Below are 22,964 nucleotides of genomic sequence, written 5' to 3'. Positions count from 1 at the left end.
GAGAGTAAAAAGTAGATAGAAGCACTGGATAAAGAAATGAATAGTATTAAATTAAATAAAACTTGGGAATTAGTCGATAGTAAAGAAAAAAGGGCCATTGATGTAAAATGGGTGTATAATAAAAAATCGAATGGTACATATAAAGCTAGATTAGTAGTTAGAGGTTTCCAACAAAGAGATGAAGTAGATGATATATATGCTCCTGTTGCAAAAATGAAAACGTTAAAAATCTTATTAGTTTATTGATGTAAAGTGGGTTTGCATATAGAACAAATGGACGTTGAGACAGCATTTTTAAATGGAAAAGTAACGTCTGAAGTATATGTTAATCAACCTAAAGGATATGAAGACGGAACTGATAGAGTGTGTAAATTAATAAAAGCATTATATGGCTTAAAAGAAAGTCCCAGGGCTTGGTATGAATGTCTAGATAAATTTCTAATAAAATTAGGATTTATTAGAAGTAATATTGATTATTGCTTGTTTACATTAAAATTAAAAGAAGATACTGTTTATTTGCTTTTATATGTCGATGACTTATTAATTTGCAGTAAAAATAAAGAAATAATAAAAAAAGTAAAGAAAATGCTGTCTGAACGATTTAAAATGAAAAATCTCGGAAAAATACGAGAATATTTAGGGATTACCGTAAAATACGATGTGTTATGTAAGGAAATGAAATTATCGCAAAAAGATTATATTATTTCATTAGCTGAAAAATATGGTGTAGAAAATTGTAAAGCGTATAAAACACCAATAGAAGTAAACTTAAAACTCGAGAAATCCGATGATTGTGAAAGAGATATCAAATATAGAAATTTGATTGGTGCTTTGTTATATATAAGTTCGGCTACAAGGCCAGATATAAGTTTTGCAGTAAATTACTTGAGTAGATTTCAAAACTGCTATAATAATACGCATTTTAAATATGCTTTGAGAATTTTAAAATATTTACATGTGTCTCGAGATTTAAGTTTATCTTATAATGGAAATAAAGTTTGTGATATATTGTGATTGTTACGTAGATGCCGATTGGGCAGGCGATAATAATGATAGAAAGTCAACAACCGGCTTTGTGATACGATTATTCGGTAACGTTGTGTATTGGAGGTCAAGAAAACAAAAGTCTGTTACAAAAGCGTCAACATTTGCCGAGTACGTTGCTTTATCAGAAGCAGTAACTGAAATTAAACTAGTCACAGAGTTATTAAAATGTTTTGATATTAAATGTAGAAAACCAGTGAATATATATGAAGATAACACTGGAGCAATTAATATAGCAACGTACGGCAATTTTACTAAAAACTCTAAACACATAGAAGTTCATTATCATTTTGTACATGAGAGCGTAAATGAAGGTAAAATAAATATTGTAAAAGTCGATACAAATGAAAATATTGCTGACATATTTACGAAATCATTAAGTAGAGAAAAGCATGAAAAATTTTGTAAAAAGTTAAATTTGAAATAAATGATAATATTGTAAAATAGCACAAATGTAAGGAGGCGTGTTAAGTATAAGTACATTTGTGCTAGTGCACGAGTCAGCGGTGTTCGTGTGAGCGCGTGATGTATGAGTGAGAGAGAGTGGAAAGGGAACTCTAGTTCCAGGGCGCTCGCTTGAAAGAGAGTTGTCAGAGACTATATAGAGTCCGCGGTAGTAGCATCACGCTTAATATAATTATTATCTAGTCTTACGTTTTATTATATTAAATTACTCTTAATAAATACTTAATAGTGTATTTATTTTCCACCACCTTATCACGTATATCACATTGTGTAATGGCCTTTTGACTGGGGTTCAAGAGCAATGTTATTTCACAGTCTCTTGATTCTGGGACATTCCTGAGTGCTCCTAGTATTGGGCATATGTTTGCATATTGCGTTTTAATGCACATTTGTCTTTGGTCCTCATTGAATTTTATGTATCTGGTATGATCGTAGCTAATGGCGATGTATTCATGTGATGGTCTTACGAAGGCTTGTCCCATCGTTTCATTTTTCATGTTTTGTAGTATGTTAATAGGATGCATCTTGTACAATTGATAAGGCATGCGATCTACTAGAGGCAGATGTAGCACTGCTAATGTTCGCCCATTCTGGTGAATGGCGTCAATTTCCCATATTCTGGCTAATTCTTCGGCTCTCATGTGCTCTGGTGGTGGTGGAAATTCTAAATCTTGACTCACTCTTTTTACATCCATGTTCATTTGTTGAACCATGTCCTGTTTCATAAGGTCTGGGTGTACTTTTCCTTCTTTTAATTTTCGTAGGATTTCTAGTAATTTCTCATTACTTTTAATCACATGGTCCAATGTCGATTCTAGTCGTTTAACGTATATTACTACTTCAACTTGGTACTTCATTTGATCTTTTTCTCGTAGTATTGTTTTGATCATCTTTGTTAATTCTTTTTCGAATCCTTGCAACACTTTCTGGTGGTTGCTGGTTATGTTGTATAATTCCTCAAATTTTGCTGAGATTATGTGGGAATTCTCGTCTAGTAAATGAACCATTTTGCTTTGGTCCTGGAAGAGCTGGTCTATATTTTTATTTATGTTGTCCACTTCGTCGTTAGTCACGAGTCCGAACAAACTGCTACTTATACATCCAATTATGCCTAGTGGTACTAGTCTCTTTGTCCTGATGCTTCTTGGAATTCGTGTTGTGGGGTACTGTGTGTGTCCTAGACTTGCTATTGTCTCTTTTATCTTTTCTTGGGTCTTTGCTAATTTTTGTTCTTTTATTTGCAGTAGGTCAATGGCTAGGGTGTGTCTGCATTTTCTTTCTTCCATTACTTTCTTGCAGATCTTGAATATTTCTTTGTACGAGTCCGTTGCGTTGTGCGTCTGCATAAAGTCTTCGACGTCAATGTAGATATTGAGCTTTCACGTCGCCTTTTTGATCCTGATCACGTCCAGCTTCTCGAAGTATATTCCGGGATTGGGGTTTAGGGGTTCTATCTGGTACATGGGTTCGCATCTCCTCACGTTGAGTAGATTAAATATTATTATTATTATTTCTAAAATTTTCATCCTGTAACATGGTTATCGATTAGTTGAAAGAGTCTGAATCCTCGTTATCGGACTTATCCTCTACGGCTTTCAATTTATCTATATGTTTTCGTAAGCGTTTTCCATTCGGGTACTCTAGAAGGACATTTTTCCTACCTAAGAATTCGATTATTCTCAATGGTTTATTCCTATACGCATCAAATTTGCTTACACGGGGTTCATTTATTAGTCTCGCGTATCCGCCTACTCTACCCTTAAAGGCTCTGACTTTCTCGTCATACCTGTCCTTTGTTTTAATTTTATTCGCTATTTGGGTTTCGCCTGCTAAAATTTTCATTTCTTCTAACCTTAATACTAGGTCGCGCATGTAAACATTGTAGGTTTTTAGTTTTTCGTCGGATGGTATTCTCAAAGGGAAACGCGCTATTCACCCGTAAACGAGTTCAAAAGGGGTGAAATTAGTTGCTGCGTGTATACTAGTGTTGTAAGTGAATGTTGCAAATGGTGTTAAATGGTCCCAATCGTCATACCTTTCGAAGTATATTCTAATGAACTCTATAAGTGGGGCGTGGCTTCTTTCCAGTGACCCATTCGTCTGAGGTCTATACCCAGACGTCGTTAAATGGTTTATTTTGAATAATTTCAATAATGATTCCACTATTTTTGACAGCAAACTGGTTCCTCTGTCGGAGAGTATGGCTCTCGGAGCCCCAAATTGACAAATGAGATACTTTGCCAATGCATCTGCTATTGTTGTGGCGTTCAGATTTTTTATGGGTATGGCTATTAAATATTTAGTTAGGTTGCATTGCATTGTCAATCGATGGCAATTTCCTCTCGGGGTCATCTTAAGTTTTCCTACTGTGTCGATCGATACTTTGTCAAAAGCCTCTATCGGTGTATCGGTTATTATCATCGGCTCTCTATTTTGAATCTCTCTATTTTCTGCTCTTGACATTCTGCACATCTTCGAATGTAGTCTTGAACGTCGTTTCTCATTCCTGGCCAATAATATCATTCTCTTATTTTCTGGTAAGTTTGATTGATTCCCTTGTGTCCTCCTGTTAGACTGTCGTGAAGATGGCTAATTATTTCCTTTCTGTGTTTTTCAGCTGGTACTTGTGCTTTTCCATAACACATTGTCACTCTTATTCTGCTTACGTGAAAATGTTTGTAGAGTACATCTAAAATTATTGGTGATTCTAATTGGTCTAATATGTCTCCTTTTCCTGCTATTCGGAAACTTGTAATTTTTTTATTGATGAGTGTTTCTTTTAGATTCCGAAGTCCCTTGTTTAAATTTTCTATTTTTATTTCGTTGAAACATTTGTCTTTTTCTATTACTGTGAATATGTGACGTTTTATGAATGGCGTGACTAGGATAGGATTTGGCCTATCTTTGGCTTTTTACTCTTGATTTTCGTTAAGTCTATGGCTCCGATTTCTACTAATAATCTGGTTACTGGCCAAGTGTTGTCGCAGTCTACCGATAGAAAGTGAACAATGTTATCTCTTCTGTGCGTGGTGCATTCTCTTACGGTGATTATGTTCTGGGGAATCTTCTTGAATGTTATGTGTGTTGGGGCATCTTCCGATTCATGATCATTTTCTGTTGGAGTGTAGTCTTTGTTTAGTGGCTCTAGGTCTGGTGGTGTAGGCAGGAGAAAAGGCATTGTTATTTCAGGCGGTTTTGAAAATCTTATGTCTATTATTGATCCATCTTCTGCTTCTATTTCACTTAATACTCCTAATTTCCTGCGTGCTTTCGTCTTATTTTGTGGTGTGCTCTTGGCTGTAGGGCTACCACTTGTTATCGTCGGGGTCACAGATAATGTTTTCCTTAGCGGCGGCATAATTATGTCAGTTAGGCTTTCGACGTCGGAGTCGCTTCCTGAGTTTTCTTCTCTTGTGGTCTCCTGTAGCTTTTGTCGTGCTCTTTTTATTAATTTCTGCATGCTTTTTCTCCATACATTATCTATATCTATTTCTTCTTCTGTTTGAAACCGTTGGTCGGATGTGTAGATTGCTTCACGTACTTCATCTGCTACTTCATCATCATCTGAAAAGTGTGAGGGTATCTGTAGCTGTATCGCAATTTCTGTCCCTGATTCTGTGGTATTGGTGTCTTTATCCATTTCATATCTTTCCATACTCTCTTCAAATTTTCTTCTTGCTTCTTCTACCTCTTCCCTAGTTAGAGTCGTCTTTACTGATAGGTTCTTAATTGATTCGTCTTCGGAACTTTCTTCTGTGTTGGATCCTTCTATTGCGCTGACCTCTATTGCAATGCTGCTTATAGTTTTATCTTGGTTTCCTTCTAAAGAAAATACTTCGTCATCTTCTGTTTCTTCTTCCGTCGTTTCTGTGTCTTCTTGTCGTATTCCACTATACCTTGGGTCTGGTATCGGTGGCTTCTCTGAGTCGGTGTCTTCGTTGGTTGTCGAAGATAACCACGATCGTCTAGATGGGTTGACTATCATCGATGTATCGGAGTCTGCATCGGTTGAACTTTCTGGGATTTCCTTCAGCTGAATGGAGCTAGTTTCTGCTGTTGACGCTTCAGTCGATGTTTCAGCTGTGGGTTTAGCTGTCACTGGTTTTCCTGGTTTTGTGGCTTTTCTTGATGCAACGGGTTTGGGTACTCTGGGTATTGCTCCTTGTTTGATGTACTGTCCCACTGGACTCTGTACTTGTGCGCGTCTTGCTCTAGTTCTTTGAGCTATCACGCTATGCTCCAACTTTAGTGCCTCTTTATTGGTTTTGGCTCCTATGGGTCTTCCTCTTCCTCTAGGTTTATTTGCTATGTCGCCTGTTGATTGTATCCTGGTGCGTGGTTGCACAATTCCCTTGGCTGGTTTTGCTACACTTGCTGCCGCCTTTTCTTGTTTACTTTGTTTTTCTTCTATTACCATTATTTTGATACTAGGTAGATTTTTGTTGATCTCTTCTTCAGTCATTTCTGGTGGATTCCGTGATAGTGCATCTGCGTTTTTATTCAGCTTTCCTGGTTTATACTTAAAAGTGTACTCGTACCCGGTGAATCTAAACATCCACCTCATGAGTCTTTGGCCTGGGTCTTTTCTGCTGTGCATCCAGTTTAGTGGTTCGTGGTCACTAACTAGTGTAAATTTTCTGCACAATAAATAAGGTCTAAACTGGTGCAAGGCGTAAAGTACTGCGAGGCATTCTTTCTCCGTGGTTGAATAATTTCTCTCGGCTTTGTTGAGCGCTCTAGACAAATATTGTACTGGGTGATCGAAGCCGTCCTTTTCTTGGCTTAATACTGCTCCTATTGCGTAATCTGATGCATCAGTGGTCAGTGTGAACTCCTTGTTGAAGTCTGGGAATTGTAATATGGGTTCTCTTACAAGGCAATCTTTCAGTATCTGGTAGCTTTTCTCGCAATCTTCTGTCCATTCAAATTTTACGTTTTTCTTGAGCAGGTCATTTAGTGGCTTAGCTATCTTCGCAAAGTCCTTAATGTACTTCCTGTAGTATCCAAACATTCCTAGTAGCGTTCTCACATTCTTTGCTGTCTTTGGTGTGGGTAACTTTGTTATTGCTTCCACCTGTTCCGGATTTGGTTCAATTCCTCTGAAACTTATTATGTGCCCCAAGAATCCTACTTCTCGTCTAAAAAATTCAATTTTATCTGGCTGCAGTACCAGTTTGGCGAGCCTTAGTCTATCCATCATATGCCTAATTCGCTGTTCGTGTTCTTGCAAGTCCTTGCTGTAGACTATAATATCATCTAAATATACTAACTTCTCTATGTTTTGCAAACCTCTAAGTGCCTTTTCCATTAAGCGTTGAAATGTCGCTGTTGCATTCTTCAGACCTTCTGGTAAACGTGTATACTCATAATGTCCGTTGAGGGTTGTGAATGCTGTCTTGTAACAGTCTTCTGGTGCCATTGGTATCTGCTGGGATCCACTTTCAAGGTCGAAAATCGAAAAGTATGTTGCTCCACCTAATTGGTCCATGATGTCGGCAATGTTAGGCAGAGGGTAGGCGTCACTGATTGTCTTTTTATTGATTTCGCGAAAGTCTATTACCATCCTCCACCTTGGGTTTCCATGGCTGTCAGGCTTCTTCGGTACTATCCATATTGGCGAGTTGCATGGTGAATTCGATTCTCTAATAATTTTATCTCGCAATTTTTTCACAACTCTCTCTGACGACTTGCTTATATTGCAGAGGATGCCTATATTGTTTCGTGTTTATAGGTATGTCGTCCTCTAAATGTATGTGGTGCTGGATCATATCTGTACACAGTAACTTGTCTCCTGGTAATAAAAATCTATCTAAATAATCTTCTATTATACGGTCCACTATTTTTAGTTCTTCTTGGTTCAAGTGACTTCTTCTAATTGATTCTTTCACCTTCTCTAGCCTCTTAATTCTGTCGACTATAACTTCACCATTAAATTCGCTGTCTGTTTCTTCTAGAAAATTTGGCTCCGTGTCAAATGGTATTAATTCTTTGGCATCGACCTCTATCATGACGTCTTCTTCACTCGTATTAATCGCCATCATTTTGCAGGTGTTGTTGTCGTTAATTACTACTCCTTCTCCCAAAAATACATTTTCATTCCCTACATTGATTCTGGGTATGTATCCTTCTTTTAATTCACTTCTGATTAGATTGATTCTTACAACTTGCCGAGTTCTGGCCTTTAAAACATGTTTCGTTTTTGCTGGTGTCTTCTCATTTTTGGACACATCTGTTACAGGTGCTTCTTTATCGTCTTTCTTGTCTTCGACTTGTAGCACGTTGCTGGTTTTGTAAGAATTATGTGCCCTTTTTTTCTTCTCTCTGTATTCTTTTTCTTGCCCTAGAAATGGCATTGGGTGCATCACATCTCCGCCTACCATTAGAGCGTTGTTAAAATAAGAAATGACAGCCTCTTCCTTCTTTAAATAATTTCTTCCTAATAGTCCATCGTGTGGTGTCGGAAAATTGTCTGTCACTATGTGGAATTTCACTGGTGTATTTCTGATAAGCAAATAAACTGCTCCTAGAGTCGGTACTGTTCCCGTGGTTATTCCTCCAAGATTCCTCACATTTTTCATATTTATTGGCATGTCATCGTGTATGAAACATAATTTGATTAGATTTACACTTGCTCCATTGTCTATCATGAATGTTAACCAAGGTTTCGAGGTTCCTTGTGGTATGTGTACTTTTATTGCTGTTGGTTCATCATTTTCCCAATTAAACTCTTCAGGTCTCTTGCAGTCGGCTGTCCATATATTGGAAGTTCCTGTTCCCTTGTCATTATCGCCATCACTGGTGCCTTTTGCTGCACCTGGTTGTTCTGGCTGCTCTGATTTGGGTTTTGCCTGCCTTGATTGTAACCCTGTGTTTGTTGTTGATATTTCTGGTAGTCCACATTCCGCTGTGGTTTCTGAATAGGTTGCTGGTTCTGTTCCTGGCTCGTCATTCTTTCTCCATGACGCCCTTTGAGAGTTTAAATTCTCTCGTTCGTTTTCGTTTTGTTGATAGTTTCTTGCATTGCCGTTTCTCCAGTTATTGGGATAATTATTGTAATTCTCTCGTCTATCCGGACCACTAGGTTGATAATTTTCACGACGTCCAGTTTCGTGATTAAAAATTTGCCTTTAGCTTCTTTGACCATAGTTTCTATTCCACGACGGCCAATTGCTCCCTCCTTGTCTGTTGCTGTTGTTATACCCCCGCTGGTATCCTCCTCTATTGTAATTGTTGCCACTACCATTTCCTCTCTGATAACCTTGATAACCATTTTGGTTGTAGTTATTCCGGTTATAATTGTTCCTCCTATTGTTATCTTGGAATTCTCGTTGGTGTTGTTCAGGATCATTGACGTAGCCTACGTAGTCTTCATCTTCGTTGTCGTATCTTGCATAATCTTCTTCCTCCTCGACATATCCTGCACATTCTTCTTCTTCAGGCATATATCCTATAAAATCGTCATGTCTGCGATTTCTGTTGTCATATCTATCTTGATTTCTGTATTCTTCATTGTTATATCCGCCTATAAAATATTGATACTAAATTAATATTAAGCGTTCACGGGTATATGTCTAAACTAAAGGCTTATCCAACGAGAGTCGTCAAATCGTGCATTTTTTTTTTTTTTTAATGGGAAAAAGAAAATTTGTGTCGTGTCCTCTGTCAAAATTTAAGTCAAATTTAAATTAAGAGTTATGGTCCGGTTTTGTAAATTCAATTAAAATATTTACGTGATTTATTTTCTTCGCAAAATTCCCGAAAAGAGAATTTAATTATGCTAATTATTTTGTATAATTCAAAATTAATTAATTTATTTAAAAATAATAGATGACTATTTGTTGTTATCGATTATGTAAATGAATTTCCCCTAAATAGTGTTTTCGAAATTAATTCGCCTATAATTATTAACATATAATGTTTGAATAATAGTCTTAACCGTAAAAATTATTTATATTTATGTAAAAGCCCTATTATGCAAAAAAAACTATTGTTTCTGAATGGTCTCAAACTGTCACGTAATATTTCAAAGTCGTAAGGAAATAATTTAATTCCAATGGACACGCCCTTGTTTTCGTTAATCCGGTCTAAATACAGTAGCAATAGTTTAATTGTTTAATTACTGAATTTACTTTACAATAATTCTCTTGAAAAGTCTCGAAGTCCAATATTCGAATTCAAATATTCGCGCGCGCTCTGCCGCTCTCAAAATGGCGTCCGCCCGCTCTCGAGTCTAGTCAAAAGCTTGGGTGTGGCACCGCTCCGCGCCTAACTTCTCGCTACAGTCAAACTCCCTAGTCGAGTCCGTTTGCGTCAGCTGTTGCCTCGTGTTGCGTCGCGTGTACTTTTCGCCTTCAAATTATTGCTAATTGTTTTGCAAAAGGTGAACCGTGCGTGTCGTTTCGTATCGTTCAATCAATCAAAAGTTCAATCAAAAGTGCGTGTGCGTGCTATCACGGTGTTCCTGCAACGGTCAAAGTTCGGGCCCAGGATTGTTCCCAATGTCGCAGCTGCAACTCTATCAGCTGACTCAGATAAGTTTTTTTTTTAAATAAATATTAAATTTCTTGCAAACAACCCGAGAACTGTTGCTTTGTGTAAACTTGTTTTGTCTTTCTTTTCAGCCTTCGTGGCAGTCAGCAGCAGCTTGAATTTTTTTTTTTTACAAACATCCTCAAGATCAAGGAGGACAGTGCTGAGTCTGCATGACGTCATGGGTGTTTCCTCGCTCAGTGGTCAAAATATGGTATTAATTATTATCTGGGGTACAAATACGCATGAAATTAATTATTTTTGGTATTTACAGGTTCTCAATAGGCGTGTCAACACCCAAGTTAGCTGGTTCGAGTGCAAGAGCCCAGTCTTTCTCCTGCGAAAGCCGGAGTCCAAGACTCTACGCAGCAGCCTCGTCAAGGCCCTGGCTAGACTTCTGGTGATCACTTGCCAGTGCACTCTAGTGCTACTCGTCGACCAGATTCTGGGTGTTTCGGTTATTTTGGAGCACGACCAGTGTCCTAACGGGCCCACCCCTACGTGTGTTCTGTATTCAAGAGAAATAGTGCAGTGTTACAAGTGTAATTTTAGTTAAATACAGAATGTCAAGGCGAATGGTGTCAATTAGAATTTGTGTTTTTTTTTTTTTTTGTTAGTTCTGAATTAGACTGTAAAATGTAGGATTGTGCCTGTTTTTGGAGTCAAGTGTCGGCAATCAAAATGTCATGCAAAAAAAATTGTTGAATGAAAATTGGTGTGATTCTATGTGTAAATGTTTTGGAAGTTACTGTTTTATGCGTCTCTCGGTGTACTGGTTAGTGAACAATAATTTGTGATATCAAACTACGGAGGTATATTGTAGATTGTTGGTGTGTGACTCGAATGCGATGCCAATTTTCAAAATCTTGATTCTACTCTTTGTGTGTAATATCAAAGTACTTGTAATGAACTTTTATGTGTATATGTTGTGTGGCAGGACTCATCAAACTGCTTGTGCATTGAGTGTGTAAAGAAAATTGCTGGTGTAAGAAAAGATATTGTGTAATATTATTGCGTTTTGTCTTATTTGGGTACCTCTCCTAATATCCACTGGGTCTCAATGATTTTTTTACTAGTAAAACGTCCGAACTTATTAATTGTAAGAGTCACAAGAAATAATAAAAAAAAAATTATTTTAAAATCACTGACGTTACTGCGCGTCCCACCCGATATGTGGCTGCAGTGACGTCACGGCGTCTTTTTGTGCTTGCGCGCGCGTCTCGAATTTCAAACTCCTATCAATGCTCTTGCTTTTTATATTCTCTCGTTTCTCTCTTTGTCGCACTTATGACTTTTTAATATTTTTCGTATTTACGCGCACTTAATTGGGCTCTTTTTTTATATGTTCACTCACTCACCAAAAAAAAAATTATTTTAAACACAGAAAACCAAACAGTTTTGCAAGCAACAAAAGCTAAGCAAATCCCGGACGAACCCCCAGTTTTGTTAGGATAGAACCAATTCCAACAATTAACAATAAAATATTATTAAAACGTGGGCGCTTAGCTACTCTCCCATACGGGGGAGATCAGTGAGAACACTAATTTGTCGAGGCAGAACTGTTTGATTTAACCGAAATGTCAAAGTTCAGAAATATTGAATTAAATGCTACTTACTTTGTTCTGTGGACTTCTGGAATTTGAGAAATAATTTAACCCGAAAGAATGCTCAGAAAAACTGGGATGACTGCTCGGAAAAGATTGCGGGGTTTAGATCTCCTTTTTGGCAAGATGTTTTAGCAAAACGGAGGATGGCTCAAAATTGGTTGTATTCTGAATGACTTATTTTCCAAGACTCAACACATGGATTGCAGTGATGTTTATTATCAACTTATCAAAACACAAATTAAATCAGACACTCAAATGAAACAAAACTTATTGAATTTCTCAAAGGCAAATTACTCAAAATCTAAACTCTTAAAATTAGCGTCGTTTCTTTAGGAGCGCACACCCTGGAGTGGCGTTTCGGGGGAGGTGATGCTTGAGAGAGAGAGAGAGAGAGTCGAAGCTTTCTCCCACGCGGGGTACTTACTTCTCCTCTCTGCTTACTTCAGCCTAGCCGCGCTCTTTGTCTTACTCATTAGGCCTTATGGGCCTAATACTATGGTCAACGGCTAAACAACAGCGTCGGCTGTGCACGCGCGCTTCAGCCGAGGGAGGAGAAGTTTGTTTTGGTTTCGGGTACATTCCTTCGAGGCTTAGTTAAGCGTCGAAGTTTCTGGATCTTCTTTTTACTGGCTTTGTGTAATTTTTATATAATGTTTCTAAATAATTTATCCAGGAACTTCGTCACTTAACAAGTACCTATTTAGTAAAATCGGAGTAAGAAACGATAAGTTATAATAGTTAAAAAACATTCAAAAACGAAATCATTAGTAATGATTATCATAAATTTAGCCTTATAGTTAATTTATAAATATTGTCAATAGCTGTCATTAATCTTTTGCATATGCTTAACTGACTTCAAAATTGTGAGTTTGCAAGTTATCAATTTTATAGTTATAATAGTTCAAAAACATTCTAAATCAAAATCACTGGTAATGATTATCATAAATTCAGCCTCACAGTTAATTTGTTAATAACTAAAATCATAGTTCATTTATAAATATTATGCCGTAGTGCTTGGCAATGCTGCAATTTGAGACGCGGCGGAACGCGGAACAGTGCAGACTGAACGATTCGGATACGAGCGAAATTATATTTTAATTTTCAAAGACTTTTTGTCAGGATTTTTAAATATATACTAACTATTTTGATTTGAGACAGAATATACTAAACCTTACTTTATAAGTAATATCGAGTCGAAAGTTTAAATAAGTAGAAGTCGTCAAAATCTAAGTTGTGCTGTTCTTTACTGAAAATTTGAGTTATGCGAGTCTATTCGTATGGACCAGCGATATATAATATCACTTTTTTACACGTTATTTTAAAAATAATTAATTTTACTAGTTTCATGGTCTTTTGCGTGTTTTTCGCAAATAAAAGGCATATTCTTTGCACCATAATATGTTATTTTATATATTATATAAACTATCCTTGAAAATTTTGTTACCAATTTCGATATGTTATATTAGTATATGAATATGTAATTAGTATATCAGCATTAACGTTGATCTATGTTTTGTCGGATCCGTAGATTCAGCGAAAGATTTGTTATTAGGTTTGATATACAAAGTTAATTAAATCATACTTTGCTGTCAATCAATTTTCAAGTAAATGATTGTCCCCAGACGCGCCTCAGACTGCTCAGACACTCAAAAAGGATCCGAGAAAAATAAATAAAGATTTTTTCAGGATCCTAAAAGAATCACAAGAGATTTTTTTTGGGATCCCAGAAAAGTCAAGTGATTTTTCTAGGATCCTAAAAAAGGTACTTTTAACCTAGAAAAGTTACGAACCATTTTTCTGGGATCCTAGAAGAACACGTCCTAGAACCGATGAATGTGAGTTTTGTAAAGCAAAACATTTTAAAGGAGCAATAGCATGATAAAAAATACAATCATTGTTGTCATTAAAATAAGGTTATTCTTGATGATAACACATCATATCCTTATGAATTGAAGAATGTATTATTTCAAAATAATTCAAAAAATATTAATTTTAATAAAAATATAAGAGGTTACAATAATTCATTAGCATTTGCCAGTTTTGGGTCTAAATTAGTATACTTTAACAATCCGGGGCCACAAGTATTAAAGATATGTGGACAGGTATATCATAATTCATATTCATTACATCAGAATGCAAACGAAGACCCGAAATATGGCCAATTGTATATTGTTGACAATAAAATTGCAAAGAAATATAAAGCAAATAACTATAAAATTGATAAACCCGATTCAAACATATTAGAATTTGTATGTACTTTTTGTCTTTAAACAACCCTTATGCAAAAGCATATAAAATGATGTATGAAATAGAAAATCAAGAAAATATTAATGCTCATAATAATAATATAACACCAATGAAATAGTAATGTCATTAACACGTGATAATCATACAAAGAATAAATCATATTTCGCAACATGAAATGAAGTTGCTGTTGTATATATACCCTGCTAATAGCTGAAGATGAAAAGCGATAAAATTTGATTATTTTTAATCACATTTTAATCGTTCTTAATACTTCTAATCCTTGTAATCATTTTAGAAGAATCAATTTTAATACATTTCACTCGTAGCGCAATTAATGCTTATTTTTAGCACCCTAGTGGAAAAAAATTCTGAGCCAAACTGTGCCAAAACCGTACCAAAACTGTGCCAATCTATGTCAAAATTGTACCACAACTGTGCCAAAACATGAACATTTTGTACAGTTGACACACTTATGGCACAGTTTGGCACAATATTGGTACAGTTTGGCACAATATTGGTACAGTTTGGCACAATATTGGCACAGTTTGGCACAATATTGGCACAGTTTGGCACAATTTGTCATACTGAAAATTAATAAAATTATGTGCAAATTTTATCGCACTATCTGGCACAGTTTGGTACAGATTGGCACAATATTGGCACACAATGGCACAGTTTGGAACAGTGTTGGCATATTTTGGCCCAGAATGTTTTTTCACTAGTTGTTTAGAATTATTAAAATTCACATAATGAAGGCTTAAATAGGTGTTACTCCAAAATGTAAGCTCCAAAATTTTTATTTTCCAATAATTTTATTTCAACAAAATTTTATACCGAATACTAAAATGTGTTGATTTGTGCCAAACTGTGCCCATGTCATGCCAAACTGTGCCATAAGTGTGTCAAATGTCCAAAATGTTCACGTTTTGGCACAGATTGGCATATTTTTAATTTCCACTGGGGCATTAATTTTAATAGTTTTCGATCCGCATCATCACTAACAATTCCATTTAATCTATTTTAATATATTTTAATGTCTTTTAAATCGCTGAAAATAATGCGGAAATGGCAGATGTAATCGTATCGTTTTTAAAAGACTATATTATAACTAAAAGCAATAAATTTTAATTATATTTAAGTGTTTGTTAGTTAATCGTAATTAATGATGAGCGAAATGAAATTGTTTCTAATAGCATATAATTGAAATCATTTTAATCGTTTATAATATATAGTATTAAAATTGCAAATAATACATAATTCTATCGTTGTTGATCGTATTTAATGCAAATCATTGAAATCATTTTTAACTAGTTATAACGCAATTGAAAGTGATAAACTTTAATTCATTGTGATTGTTAGTTGATACATCTGAATTACACCAATAAAAAATTCGGCGCGCACTCCCTGTGACACATCATGTCTGATCCAAAACACCGACACCGTTTAAAAGCATTCTTATATTTAAATGCCAAAAACTACGAATCGTTCTTACTAGACTCACTGATTGGCGATCTAGAGCTCCTAGATAAAAGTTGCATTACTCCACTCTCAAAAATTTGAGTGCATTAAAACTGTACATCTTAGTCTTTAAATTTAATAATATTTTTTAAATGTGAGATAATATATCATCGTTCCCTACGAAGAGTGGTACATTTCAGATCTCGCACCGAAGACTAGTACATTTGGTTATTCGCCGCCAAGACTAGCACTTTTCACTTTTCGCCGCGAAATAGCATGTTTTTCGGCTCAAATTAACGCTCTTTGTAGTATGAGAAATACTTATAATGTGTCACGGGGCAACTGGGCTTTAGCGCGACAGCCGCGAAGATGCTATCGCGTCAGCGAGGGGGATTACTCACTCTTTTATCTCCGCACGGCTATCCCTCGATGATGCTGAAGTCGGCGACGGGCGTTAGCCGTCGGTGCAATGCCGACTCCGTACTATGCAGCCGGGTTGCCTCGGTATACAACTGCGCGGCGTGCAAAGCTCGCCGCGCTTTCCAGCTTTACTCTACCGGGTTCGTCGGAAGAACGCAATAGGTTTACTGAAGAAACAGACATGCGTTCGTGTTCAAAAGTAAGATGTCTATATTCACTCAAGATGTTAATACAATGTAACGCGTGTCGCGAGAGAACGAGTTCGCACTCGCGGCTCGCACTGGAGACGAGCCTCGACCTCGGCGTCTGCAGCCGATTCGGTGATCTATAAATCACACAGTAGCTGATGTTACGGACTTACAGTTTCGACGCGCGCGTTGGTTGCTCGGCCGCCGCGTATCCCTCGGCAGCCGACGGGGAAAAGTCCTGGATGGCCGGGAGGCGTCCCTCCTGGCTGAAGCAGTGACGTGCTGGGGTATCCCGGGTGCTCAAGGTGATGGTGGCTCGGGTGTGCTCCTCCAGCGGATGGTCTCTGTTCGTCGATGCTCTCTCACGTTTCGTAGATACGGATAATCGCGGGTGGTATACCGGTAAAAGTGTCGCACATCTGGACTGTACTAGCGCTGTTTCCTATCTGTCTCGCGCGCTGATTCCGCGCGCGCTTCCCGAGTACCGCCGAACTGGCAACGTCGCCCTCACGCATGAAATGGTCGCGCGACGCGGCGAGCGCGCGAAATACGAATTCGCGTTCGCTCGTCACAAATAATTTAATAATTTTTATATTAGCTGACTCTTTGCATGTGAATATTACTATATACTACTTTGGCGTTTGTAAATATCATCTATTGTTTAAGCATTAAGCCCCAGAACCACTAGTGTTTTCGTGAAATGTGCTAGTCTTTGCGGCAAGGACGTGAAACGTGCTAGTCTTTTCGGTAAAGACGCGAAACGTGCTGGTCTTCGTAGGGAGCGAAGATATTAGATACCTGATTGTGAGAAAACATGAAATACTGTGCAAAAATATTACCCCATTAAAGCCCATGCTAAGACTGGTTGAGATAGCGAGAAACAAACTGTGCTATCCTTTGCATAAGTGAAAAATAAAATATACGTATATTTTCTTATGTCATTTGCAATTGTTTATAACAAATTATTTAAATAAATTACAAAAAAATTTATAATTTTCAAAATCTGAATGCGGGAACCGATTCTGGAGGTAAAATCGAGACGAAAACCTATATAACACTTTTTTGTCAGAGTTCAATTTGTTAGTGTAATGTAGGAATAAACAATTGCATGTTGGGGAGAAAAAGTGACCATGTCAAGTCCCAAGCAAAATCTATCTGGAATAGCAAAAAACAAACTGTGCCATCCTTTGCATAGCTGAAAAATAAAATATACGTATTTTTTCTTATGTCATTTGCAATTGTTTATAACAAATTATTTAAACAAATTACACAAACATTCATAATTTTCAAAATCTGAATGCGGAAATCGATTCTGGGGGTAAAATTGAGACGAAAACCCATATAACACTTTTCTGTCAGAGGCCAATTAGTTATTGTAATGTAGGAAGAAACATTCGGCCTCCTGAGAGTGTTTAAAAAAATCGTATAGAATGAAGCTAATTATTGTATTTATCCATCAATATTCACATGAATTATTGTAAATATGTTCGGTCGGATTGAATTATTGTTCATTGCCGGTCCTACTTTATGACTTTTGCAAACAGGTATAGAACATTTCTAAAATCTAAAATCTAAAAGTTTTCCGAAATTATTATTTCAAAGAATAGATCCAATGTATGAACTTTTTCAACCGTTAGCCCGCCACTCAAACGTGATCTCTAACACGGAAGGATTTGCGAAATGAAACAAACTTATCCAATTACAGTATAAGATCTCAAAATTTATCAGTAAAAAATACTGATATGATTCCACATACCATGCAAGAGAATGAAAACACTTATTTGTCAATAGTTTATTTCTACATAAAGATAACAAATTGAACTCTGACAAAAAAGTGTTATATAGGTTTTCGTCTCAATTTTACCTCTAGAATCGATTCCCGCATTCAGATTTTGAAAATTATGAATTTTTTTGTAATTTGTTTAAATAATTTGTTATAAACAATTAAAAATGACATAAGAAAAAATACGTATATTTTATTTTTCACTTATGCAAAGGATAGCACAGTTTGTTTGTCGCTATCTCAACCAGTCTTAGCATGGGCTTTAATGGGTTACTATGAAAAGAACACTTTTCTGAGTTGCCAATATAAATTTGTAAAAATGTGATGCATTTCGAAAAATCATAAAAATTTGTAAAAATTATGACAAGTTTCATGTTAGTGATGCTCCAAATTTTAATGTTAAATTTTTAATTTCCACATTATTTTACATTCCAACACAATTACTCAAAGTTTTTCACATTTATCATTCCCACAACATTTTTATTGTATTGAACAATTAACACTACATCATGATCCAGCGAATTTCAGACCATATAAAGAGCATTGCAATAGATTAAAAACGTTGAGATACGATCAAATTTTATACCAAAAATAAAGATCCATTGCGATTATGCACAACGATTGAATTATACTAAGAAACGATTAAGAATGACTCGTCGCCAGGTGGCGTCCGGATTTTATTACTTGCAACTGGTAAGAATCTGTGATGGTTAGTATATAAGACCATTCAAGTTATTACATAAATAATTTATTATAAAATGCGTGTAATACATTCATTAATGTAACAGTGTGTATAAGATTAGGCAGTACGAGTGTGTATTTATAAATAGTTCTGTAAAATATAATAAAAAAGTCCTAAATATAAAAAAAGAAAAATAATACATGAATATTAAATATGATTATAAGAGAATTAAAGCGATTTGATTTTTAATCAAATAAAACATAAAACATTAAATATTTAATGGTTTCAAAACATGCTTTTGAAGCAATTGATAAATGTTTTCGTGATATATGTAAAAATGACCTTCCTTTTGCAGGGAAATGACCTTCCTTTTTCAATTTTTTTGTTTATCCGGAGAGTTGGAGGAATGCATAATGCACCATGACAGGAGCCGTGCGAGACTCCCCGTGTGTGAAGCTCTCCTGGTGTGGGACAGCACTAGGCATACTCACTAAAACTCCCGCTCTCAGAAGGCCGCGAAACCCCCCCCCCCCCCCCGGTAGCCGCTTTCGCATTCCTTCGGGGGGTCGCCTGTCTTAAGCTATTCTAGTCGTCAACTAGTCTTGTAAACAACCGTCATTGTTTTTCGCGCGGAGAACCGTCTCCACGTACGCCGTTATGTCGTCCCAGTTCTGCTTGCTGTCAAGCATCGTTTCAACTACAGTCTCGGGAGTGAAGGCCCCTATCGTCAGCTCCAGTGCTCTACGCTTTTCAGCCCAGTGAGGGCAGACAAAAAACGTGTGTCTCACGTCGTCCCGTTCGTCACCGCAGTACTTACACCCCGGTGTTGCCACCGTGATCATCGTGAACAGGTAGCTCCTAAAGTATCCGTGACCGGAGAAAAACTGGGTAAGGTAAAAGTTGACCTCACCCCATTTCCTGTCCACCCACTGGCCCACATCTTTTATAAGGGTCCTAGTCCACCTAGCCTTTGGACATTCGGTACACCTAGTCTGCCAATTGCGCATTGTTTTTTCTCTTTCTTCCGCGGCGATCGAGATGCTATTCGACGCTAAGTGAGCCTCGTAGATCCGCTTGCGTTCAGTCGCAAGAAGATCCACGAGGATTACCCCCGCGATTACCATCGATGCCTCAGCCGCGACCATCCGGTAGGAGCATGCTATTCTAAGGGCCCCCCTTCGCTGTACAGCCGTTATCTTGTTCCGATACTTATTCATACTCATCGCATCGGCCCACACCTCTGCTCCGTATAATATGATAGAGTTGGTGGTCGCCATGAGTAGCCGCCTGACTGTTGGCCTAGGCCCGCGCACGTTGACCTATCCTAGTCATGGTTTTTTTACAGACACGATTTAGATGTTCTCCGTAGTTCAGCTTCGTGTCAAGAGTTACCCCTAGATACTTTGCTGATGGTTTCGTCGTTATAGTCTCGCCGCCTACCTTCATAGGTATGATGGACTATTTCGGTCTTATTAAGCGCTAAAGTCAAGCCGTGCTTCGACATCCACCATAGCACTCTACTCATAATCGCGTTTAGTTTCGCTTGCGCGATGTCCACGTTACGTGCCGTTATAACCGCGGCTACGTCGTTTGCGTATCCCACAAACATCACGCCTCCCGGCATTTCGAGTTTCAGAAGCCCATCGTACAAGATACCCCAGAAGTCCGGCCTTAAGATCGAACCCTGTGCTACTCCTGCAGTTATAGGTCTTCTTCTACGTCCCTGCTTCGTGTCATACTCTATAGCCCGATCCCTCAGATAATCTTCCGTAAGACACATAATGTATTGCGGCACACCGAAAGACTCTAAGGCATCATGTATGTTGGTCCATCTTGCTGAGTTGAACGCGTTTTTTACATCTAATGTTACCAAAATTACGATGTCTCTAGTCGCGTATCTACCCTCTTTACCGCGTCTGTTACCTCTCTGATGGCCCCTATGGTCGTTCGTCCTTTTCTAAAGCCATACTGCTTATCAGAGAGGTCTCCCGCTTCGCGTACGGTACTAAGTATTCGCGATTTAATCAGCGCTTCCTCCATCTTTCCCATCGTATCAAATAGACTCAATGGTCTATAAGAAGTGTCCGCGTCCGCTTCTTTTTTCGGTTTTTCGATAAGGACTAATCATGCCCTTTTCCATCTCGAGCTGAATACACCCTGTATCAGGCACAGATTGTTCATTTCCAGTAGCAGCTCCGGCCGTTGAATTGCGACGACTTTCAGCATTTCCGCCGGAATACCATCCAGTCCTGGTGCTCTGCCGCTTTTCAGGGATGAGGTTGCCGCGATAAGCTCGCCCTCGGTGAAAGGGGGTATCTCGTCTATCGGCACATTCGTTCTTTCTGCCTGAGGTCTGATGGGGTGTGTGGGAAACAGCCCATCGATTACCTTTTCTATCACTTCTGCCTTCATGGGCTCCGTTTGTTTCATTTCGCCTATCTTTCGGGTAACGATCGCATATCCGTCGCCAAACGGATATTTCTCCACTTCGTCGACAATCTTTGCCCAACAGCGTCGCTTACTTTCCTTTATCGCGTCCCTCAGCCTTTTTCGCGCCCGGTCGTGTCTCTCGTACTAGTCCTGGTTTTCAGGCCTTTGTCTTTCAGAGCATTTTGAGCCTCCCTCCTAGCGTGAAAGCAATCTTTTCTGAGTTTTATTGTACGATATTTTTTTGTACGTTCTACTAGTGCTTCGGCTTTTTCGCGTCCGCTCAGTTGCTGAGGGAGCCCAATTGATGGGAGCTCCGCCCTTTGCATCTCTTCAGCAAGTCTGTCCCGGTTCATGCGCCGGGTATTCCACCGTGGAGTCTGCTTTTTTCTTTCTCTGGTCCTGTTTCTTTGGTCGTCCTGGATGTCAAAAAGTATATACTGGTGGTCACTTGCAGTATATTCCTCCATGACATGCCAATCCCTGATTTTGCGGATCGTCGTTTCGCTTGCGAAAGTTACGTCCTGTATAGATTCCCAAAACCTGGTCTGCGATAGGTAGTGGTGTTTGTATTGCGTCCTCTAGCACCCCTAGTCGTATCGTGAAATCCGCCGCAGTAAGGTTCGGTGAGAGATATACGCTGAAGTAAGTGATGCGGCCCACCCTTACCCGTACGTAGTCACCCCCCGTCCCTGATTCAGCGATTCCGCGCCTGGGCACCCAGACTGCGGCGGTCCTTGCATCGTTGGACACCCAGCCGGGTGTGTCTCGATCCGTGTACTGTTCGTTTATCAGAAGGATGTCCGCTTTCTTCTCTGCGACAAATTGCGGTAGGAGATCGTGGGCGAGCCTACTTCTTTGCAGGTTGCCTTGAAGTATCCGCGCCATTATCCTTGCGTTTTTCCCGCTTTTAAGGCCGCCCGGAGTGCATGCACCGTCTTGTCCTCGGCCATCTTAGCGTCTTTGCATAAGAAACACCTCCTTTGTTGGGTTGGCACAGTGCATAGGGCTGCCTTGTGCCCACTCGCGCCACACTTCCAGCAGTTGGCGCTCCTGTCGGGTCCTTTACATCTCGCCTTTACGTGTCCGTAACCGAGGCAGCGATAACATCGCGTGGCGTTCGCACGAACCCTCACTCGGCAGTTTATCCAGCCGATACGGATCTTCCCTTTTTTGAGCAGAGCGGTGGCCTAAATCTGATCTATTTCGGCCACTGCCCTCTGCTCCTTCGTGTTCGGCTCGAACAGATGGACTTTGGCATCTTCTTCGCCCGTCTCGGCTGTGATAGCACTGCGGACATCGTCCTGCGTCGTAAGACTGTCGATGTCCCTAATTTCCAGTGTGATTCTGGAGATCTTTCCCCTGACTGTGCCTGCCTTTCCAATGGCGGTTTGGATGGCCGTTTTAAGTGATTCCATTTTATCATCACTCTTACCTACGCCAATCAGAGCGCCGCCCTCTTTTGTCTTGCTGAGATACTGTACCTCCGTATTCAGCTCCTCCGGCTTTACTCTTGTCTTGTTCTGTCCCAAGATCTCGGCGTAAGTTTTTCCCGGCTCCGGGCTTACTATTGCATCTCCTCTCCGCCGCGGGGTCCTCTCTGCCTTTTTCCTCAGTTGTTGAGGCTGGTCTTTCTCCTGATTTTTCTTCTCCTTCTTCTTTGCCTTTCTCCCTGCCGCTAGTTGCCAAGGCTCTTGTGCCTCTGCAGTTTTGTTGCTCGTGGAGGTTACCCTTCTGTCCTCTTTCTCGTCTTTTTTGGCGGGGGTACCATCTCCTCCGTCGAATGATGCCCGTTCCCTCTTCTTCGACTTTGTCGACTTCTGAGGCTTTTGATTGTCCGCTCTAGGTTGTTAGGGGACTGCCTCTTTGCAGCATCTTCCATCTTGTCGAGGATCGTGAGAACTTCGATTATGGTGGATCCTATAATAGGTAATCCATCCTTAATCGTAATATTCACGTTCTTCTGCTTCTCCAGAGTTTTCATCGTTTCATTATTTCCAGTAGCTAGTCTCGCAGGCTGGCATGATCTTTTAGCCATTCCTTTATGGTCTGGCTCTCTTCATCTACCGGTGCCTTCTTCTCGAACCGGTACTCTGCTGCGCTCATGGCGCTGG

At 38.8% G+C, this 22,964-nt stretch overlaps 2 protein-coding genes across 17 annotated transcripts in view; one reads left to right on the top strand and one right to left on the bottom strand.

Annotated features, from left to right (window-relative positions):
- Window positions 1-22,964, bottom strand: part of LOC100119218 (disks large 1 tumor suppressor protein) — a 1,703,670-nt gene that overhangs the window by 874,138 nt on the left and 806,568 nt on the right. The window lies entirely within an intron of this gene.
- On the top strand, window positions 10,170-11,049 carry LOC116417056. The gene is made up of 2 exons (XM_031928144.1): window positions 10,170-10,252; window positions 10,313-11,049. Exons 1-2 carry the CDS (start codon window positions 10,220-10,222, stop codon window positions 10,592-10,594), a joined length of 315 nt encoding a protein of 104 aa, XP_031784004.1. The 5' UTR covers window positions 10,170-10,219; the 3' UTR covers window positions 10,595-11,049.

This window comes from Nasonia vitripennis (genome assembly GCF_009193385.2).
Source record: "Nasonia vitripennis strain AsymCx chromosome 4 unlocalized genomic scaffold, Nvit_psr_1.1 chr4_random0003, whole genome shotgun sequence".
Taxonomy (NCBI): Eukaryota; Metazoa; Arthropoda; class Insecta; order Hymenoptera; family Pteromalidae; genus Nasonia; species Nasonia vitripennis.
This window is presented reverse-complemented; position numbering and strand designations above follow the sequence as displayed.

Bases quoted from the DNA above. Each gene is read 5' to 3' on its own strand.
- LOC116417056 (XM_031928144.1), top strand. From the start codon at position 10,220: ATGGGTGTTTCCTCGCTCAGTGGTCAAAATATG. The intron at 10,253-10,312 runs GTATTAATTATT...TGGTATTTACAG, and splicing joins CGCTCAGTGGTCAAAATATG to GTTCTCAATAGGCGTGTCAA.